This window comes from Psammomys obesus, unplaced genomic scaffold, assembly GCF_907164565.1.
Source record: "Psammomys obesus unplaced genomic scaffold, mPsaObe1.curated_primary_1811, whole genome shotgun sequence".
Classification (NCBI taxonomy): Eukaryota; Metazoa; Chordata; class Mammalia; order Rodentia; family Muridae; genus Psammomys; species Psammomys obesus.
Window position 1 is genome coordinate 872,568 of NW_026588752.1, and position 6,972 is coordinate 879,539.

The 6,972-nt window shown below is 50.9% G+C and overlaps 1 protein-coding gene across 4 annotated transcripts in view; it reads left to right on the top strand.

Moving 5' to 3' along the window:
• Positions 1-2,699, top strand: part of Tmem114 (transmembrane protein 114) — a 13,806-nt gene extending 11,107 nt beyond the window's left edge. For 2 of the 4 annotated variants that reach the window (XM_055604712.1, XM_055604714.1), the window contains one exon: positions 2,207-2,699. In XM_055604712.1, the coding sequence (XP_055460687.1) occupies positions 2,207-2,439 (233 nt within the window). In that variant the 3' untranslated portion in view covers positions 2,440-2,699. Of the gene's footprint in view, positions 1-1,115; positions 1,162-2,206 lie in introns of those variants that run through there. The other 2 variants (XM_055604713.1, XM_055604715.1) reach the window with 2 other exon arrangements.
• The last annotated feature ends 4,273 nt before the right edge of the window (positions 2,700-6,972 follow it).

Genomic DNA, 6,972 nt, shown 5'->3' on the forward strand with positions numbered 1-6,972 from the left:
ACACACACACACACACACACACACACACACACACACACACACACACAAACATACAGAGGGAGAAAGAGCTATGTGGGCATGTGAGGGATCAAGGGCTCGAGGGCATGAGCATAAACACAAGAAAGATGTTTCCTTGGGAACCTTCGAGGAAGAGAATCAAGGAAGGTACAGATAATGTGATGGATTATCCACCCATTGTTATTCATGGTCTTGGCTCAGTGGCTAATTCTCACATCAGGACCCTCAGGTAAGACTCTGATGGTGGTCCTCTCTGATCTGGAGGCACAAATCAGATTGCATAGCTCGTACCATCAAAGAATGAGTTATTCACTTAATGATACTTCAAAGTAAAACACCACATAAGAGGATGGAATGGAGCCAGTAAGAGTATTTGCTTAGCATGTGCAAGGCCCTGGGTTCCATCCCCAGCACTACAAAGCCAAAACAAAATGACAGAACCAAGGTGTGGCCAGTTACCACCACCCTGGACCATGCAACACTGAGCCACTATCTTATGGAGACCTACTGTGCTGTGTCAGCACAGTAGGTGCCGTGGGAGAGAAAAGCATGCTTGGGGACCACCCTGTAGGACTCACAGCCTGAAGAGAGACCCAAAAGGAAAGCTGCAAACTGTGACATGTCCTGTGAAGCTATGACATCGCAGGGGCCTCATCCTGCTCAGGCTCATCTAGAGGTAGCCAGAAAGTGTTTGTTCTGGGAGGAGGGATGAAGGGGGCTGCAGCAGGCAGGGGCAGTGCTGGGGAGACCCCTGGCTGGATTGGGGGAATAGGATAGGTGAGGGAAGGCAGGACCAGCAGAACTGATGATGGCAGCCGTTTGGCTGTTGTGGAGGACAGTCCTGCACAACAGAGGGAGATGGGGAGAAGAAGGGAAGAAGGGGAGAAAGAAGAGGAAGTGAGAGAGAAAGAGGAAGGTAGAGGGGAGGAGGATGAGGGAGGAGGTGAAAGGAAAAGAGGGGAGAAAAAGATGAGAAGGTAAAGGTGTGTGTGTGTGTGGTGTGTGTGCATGTGTTGGAGAGTGTGGAGAATATGAAGGAAGAGGGGGAGAGAGACAGGAGGGTGTTGCTAACATTTCTCCCTGGGATTCCTTCTCAGGTCCCAATGAGGTCTGAGTCCACCAGGGGAAGATGACTAGGGGAACCAATGAATTTATGAGGCTTACTACAGAACCATGGGTGAGGGGTTATAGACAGGAGCATGGATGATCTTAAAGCAGACACGTTGGAAGGTCTGCACCTATCATGACTGGAGACTCTCCCCATGGCTGTGTGGATGAAGCTCCCTCCTTCCCCTCTCCCAGTATCCTCTAGCCCTTCCCCCAAGACCATAAGCAATTAGGGTAGAATCGTATACAGTGGTGATGACGGTCCTAGGCCCCTGCCTGCCCCTCCAGCCCAGCTGTGGTGATCTTTTGGGAGCAGGCCCAGAAGAATTCCTGATGATGGCAGCATTTTAGCTGTTGTAAAGGATAGTCATTCACAACAGAGAGGGGGAGGAGAAGGGAAGAAAGGAGAGAGGGAGGAGGAAGTAAGGGAGAAAGAGGAGGGAGATGAAGGTAGAAGGGAGGAAGATGAGGGAGAAGAGGAGGAAGGTAAGAGTTGAGAGAGGACAGAGGTAGAGGAAAAGGAGGTATATGGAAAAAAGAACCCAGCTCTTATGTCAAAAGAATGTATGTGTGGGTTTTATTTTTCTTTTCTTTTTTCTTTTTTTTTCTGGAGCTGAATATTAATGACCATGATCTGGGAACATAGATTTAGGTCTCCACAAATATCATGTTCCAGTGAAGTAGCAATTCCAGGAACATTTTATAGCAACAAAATAAAACCACAAATCAAGACACTTTTCTAATCCATTGGGTAGGTGAATTATAGCAAGATGGGGAGAATGCTGTTACAGGACTTGGGTGCTCCCTGATGATACTGTAAGTCCTTTTGTACAACCCTCCACATTATTGAAGTTTTAATCAGCCAATCAGCCTTTGAAGACAAAGCTTCTTTCTAGTTCTCATACACAATGGAGCTAGACGTTAGAGGAGCAAGAGGAGAGGGAGGAGGAGGAAGAGGAGGAGGAGTTAGAAGAAGAGGGAGGAAGGAAGCTGAAAGTGTGGAGGAGGGAAGAGGAGGGAGCTGGGTGGAGGAGGAGCTGGTCAGGGGGTTCTCAATGACTGTCCTTATCTTTCCCTCCAGCCATGGTGACCCTCATTGGAATCAGCATCTACATTGCATACTCAGCGGCCGCCTTCCGAGAGGCAGTATGTCTCCTGGAGGAGAGAGCCCTGCTGGATCAGGTGGACATACGCTTTGGCTGGTCCCTGGCCCTGGGCTGGATTAGCTTTGTAGCTGAGCTGCTTACTGGGGTGGCCTTTCTGACAGCTGCACGTGTGCTCAGCCTGCGACAGAAGCAGAACCAAGCCATCTGAGTTTCATCAGCCCAGGAGACACAGAGCCTTTTGGACCTATCTCAGTGGATAGCAACCTTTTCTTGCACTGACTTTAAGGCCAGTGGTGGCCTGTAGTGGTTGAGCTCTCTCTCGATGCTGTCTTTGTGCTATCTGGGCTGTCTACTCTGTGGTGATGTGTGCATGTGTGTATGTCTGGTGGACTGGAAGAGGAGAGGGAGTGTGGAACCCATATCACCTGAAATAAATGCCAAACCTAACCACCTTGGAGCTTTGCAACTCTGCCCTACACTGCCTCCTCTGGCTTCATTTTGTCCTCAACCCCGCCCTTTGTATCAGCTTCTTTGTGAGAAAATGCTGGGTGGATCCGAGATGCTGCCTTGAACTTCACACAACCGGGACACAGACCGGAGGGCATAGTGGGGTCCCAGCACCAAGTAGAGAAGGTCCCCTGAGTGGGTCACACCAGCCAGTGTGGGGGGAAAGGGGAGTTGAAGGGGAAGTAGAGGAAGTGGAGGAGGGAAGTAGGGATGAAGGAGGATGGAGAAGGTGTGGGGAAGGGGAAAAAGATGTTATTTTTGTTGGCCTCCTTCCTGATTGGGTGGGAAGGTGTCTGGGAAACCCACAACTCCAAGGCCTCAAATCTGAGTCACAGCTCCAAGTGCTGGGAAGGTATTTCAGCTCTGAGGTGGGACAGAGTCCCATGGGTGTCCTGAGACATGGGAGCCCAGGAAACACACAGCTCTGAGAGGAGGCCTCCCCAACAAAGACATTGCAGCTCCCAGGGGAGCGTTGCCCCAACCCTTGTTGAGCTGACGAGCCAAGAAGCCTGAGCTCCTCCTCTTCTCCAGCTATTGCAGCTCACAAAGGAGGTTTGCTGAAACGCTTGATGAGCTGAGGAGCCGAGAGCTTAAGCTCCACTTCTACTTCTTTCTTCTCTTCTTCTTCCTCTATGAGTGAGTCATAGCAGGTAGTAAATCTCTTAAAAGAGAAAGGGAAGAATCCAGAAAAGGAGGGATGAATCCAAGAGTGGCTGCCTCTGTTCCAGGGAGAAGGCAGCGGGGAATTTGGGCAGACACAGCCTTTGTATAGGAAACCTTAGGGGGCGGAGCTTTCCGAGGCAGGGATTTCTAGAGTATGGAATGGTGGGATTTCAAGTCCTGAGCTTTGGGGAGCTCAGGGATTGATGGGCTTTCCTGTTCAGGGATTGGTCAGTTTTCCTGCTCAGGAATTGGGAGGTTTTAGTGGGAACTTCAGGGATTGGTCAGTTTTCCTGTTCAGTGATTGGTGTGTTTTTGTCTAGTTCTTGTCACCTTATGTTTGCATAATCGGGGATGAGTCCTGGTGAGGGGCTGGAGATGACAGTTACAGAGGTCTGGGGGATGAAGAGGATGAAGAGCTGGGCTGCTGGAGCTTCCTCAGGCAGGGGTCTGGCCACTTTTCTGCCTTGAGGGGTTATAAAGTATACAAAATGTCCAAACTTTACAGAGTCCACTGTGAAGGCAGTAGGCTGAAGTAGGAAAAGTTGCCTTATCATGGACAGCCCCACGGCAGCGGCAGCCGAAGTAGGCATCCCGAGGCAGGGAAGTTTCTGATTCCCATAGGCTGAGGGAGCAAGGGTCACCATGGACAGCTCCTGCTGAGCTGTTGAGGCCATTTTGTCTCCTGCCTCCAGAGCATCAGGGAGAGAAGGAGGGACTGACTGCCCTGAGAGAGGACAGGGAACTGGCAGCCACTTGCTAGTATGTATTTAATTGGTCTAAACATAGCTCTTAGGGTGTGTGTGTGTGTGTGTGTGTGTGTGTGTGTGTGTGTGTGTGTGTTGGGCCATTCGAATTCTCCTCTGCCGCAAGGGGTTGGAGGGGCGACAGTGGGTCACCACGGCTTGTGGGGCATCAGGATGGCTTGTGGCGGCAGACCACTTCAGCTTGGTGGACCACCCCATGCCTTGGGGCAGGTTGGGATGGCCGAGGCTTGGGATTGCCTCAGTCTGGGGTGTCCTCTGTAGTGGGCTTAGGGCTGCAGGTGGCCTGGGCTCAAAAGGAGGGGGAAGCAGAAAGGATGGAGGAGGGAGGGGAGCAGGGGAGGGGATGGAGGAGGAAAGTGAGGAAGGTGAAGGAGGTGAGTGGAGGAGGGTGAAGGAGGGAATAGGGGAGTAGAGGAGGGAAATGGAGGGTGGAGGAGGGAAGTGGAGGAGTTGAGAAGAGTCCTGCCTAATTCTAACTCCCAGACACTAGAGACCCCTTGGCCCACTCAGGCAGGCAGTGTTGGTCCTCTCCAGGGTTGCCCGGAGACCCCCAGAAGAAGAGGGGCAGGTGGCAGCCAAAGTCAGTAACAGCTCTCAAAACTGAAATCTACCGCTTGGATGGTCCCCTCTGTGTCTGTGCTCAACCTGAAGGCCAGCCATGAGACCTCCGCAAGCCTGGCAGGAGGAGCTCTCTGTGTGGGTGGGGCCTGGCAGTGCTCAGCAGGAGTCCCTGGGAACCCCAGCCCAGAGATGGGAGGTGAGGAGCCTTGGGCTGAAGGCGCTCCAGGAGTTGCCAGTGCGTCATCAGCAGGGGTAATCGGATGACAACACCGTTCTCAGCATCATGACATCATATCTCACTGTCACCATCCTCACATGACATCAAATGCCACCGTCATAGCCACCAATGCCATCACTGCCCTTGTGGGACACCAGCATTCTAAGGACGGTCTTGGGGTCTTGGTTACTCTTCTATTGTTGTGACAAAACACCGCGACCAAGGAAACTTACAAAAGGAAATGTTAAAGTCGGGGCTTGCAGTTTCAGAGTGATGGTCATGTTAGAGTCCATGACCATCATGGCAGGGAGCATGGCGACAGGCAGGTGGGCAGGCAGGCAGGCATAGCAATGGGGCAGTAGCTGAGTGCTTACATCTTTATTCAAAAGTAGAAGGCAGAGAGAGCTACCTGAAAATGGGGTGGGCTTTGGAGACCCCAAAGCTCACCCCCCATGACACCTCCTCCAACAGGGCCACGCCTCCCAATCCTTCCCAAACAGTCCCACCAACTGAGGACCAAGTACTCGAACATACGAGTCTATGGGGCCATTCTTATTCAAACAGCTACAGTGACATCACTGTCACTCTGTAATCTTCAGCCATGACAGCATCATCCTCAACATGACATCCTCACCCTTACGTCACTATCCCTCATATGACATCAACATGGTGACATTATCTTCACAGCTGATGCTCAGTGAGTGCTTACTACAAACCGTTCAGTCAGCAGACACTTGAAAGACTGAGGGGCAATGACTATGGACCAGTCCTGGTCACTGAGCTGACAGGATAGGAGAGAGGCATGGGAAACAGGTATTACAATGAATGTAGAATTAGCAAGATATAAAGAAGGAAACTGAGGCACAGGCAGCTTGTATTAACTGCCCCAGAAGCAAAGGGTTGCAATGGAAGCGAAACTCAGAACTAGGAATTCCAAAACAATTCAATGTTTTCCTGCCAACACCTATACCACTCACTTCTTTGTCCCTGGATCTAGGACATGGGGCATCTTCTGTTTCTTCAGGAAAAGTATAAACACAGAGTCTAGGTAGTCCCTGCCAGCAGCAGAGTTTTTGCTGAAGCTATTTTAGTAGAATGGTCTTTGCTGCCATCTGCTGGTCACATGGCGGAATTGTGCTGGAGGAACAACGGGGGCTAAGGATATTTGTTACAATCTGGGAGTATCTCAAGGTAGGGCGACAGTGCAGATGTTCTCAGCGTGGGCGCTGCTCTGCACACTAGGGCTCTTGGTTCTGTCTAGAGACAATACTGGTTCTTACAGCTGGAGGCGGCGGTGCTACGGACAGGTAGCGGAGAGCAGCTGAAGGTAGTGCCTTCCTGGTCTGCATACCAATAAATAGAGTTAAGGCTGAGGAGCGGCCTGAGTGAACAGAAAGGACTATACCAAACAGTGTACAGCCGTGGGACCAACATCGTTGAAGAAAAGACACTCACTCGTTTGTTCGCTGAGTGTTTACACACTGTAATGTGTCAAGAAAGACATCACGCCTGGGGGGACATGAGTGGGTCATGGCTTTGTGAGCTCGGCACAGTGTGGAATCACCCGGAAAGTCCATCTCTGAGGGACTGTCTGGATCAGGCTGGCCTGTGGCTGATTTTCTTGAACGCCTCTATTAATGCAGGAAGACCCAGCCCCAAAGCGGGATGTATTCAAGTAGAGAAATTGAGCATACATTCATTGCCTTCTGCTCTTGACTGATTGTGATGTGACTGGCTGATTCAAGTTCCTGCCTTAATTTCCCTGCGATGATGGATTGAAACTTGGAATTGCTTTTTTTCCAGATAATTTTGTCACAGACATGGAAATGCAATGAGAAGAATGGGATGGTAGAGAGGACCCCTACCCTTACCATGCTATAGGGAAACAGACATTGAACAAGATCCAGGAACACACAGAAACCAGGCTGTGGGTAATGCCAAGGCGACAAGACACAGTGATGAGGCGATGCCAGGAGAGACATGTCTTGCAGCAGGTGACTGTTCAGGGAAACAGCAGACCAGGCAGGTG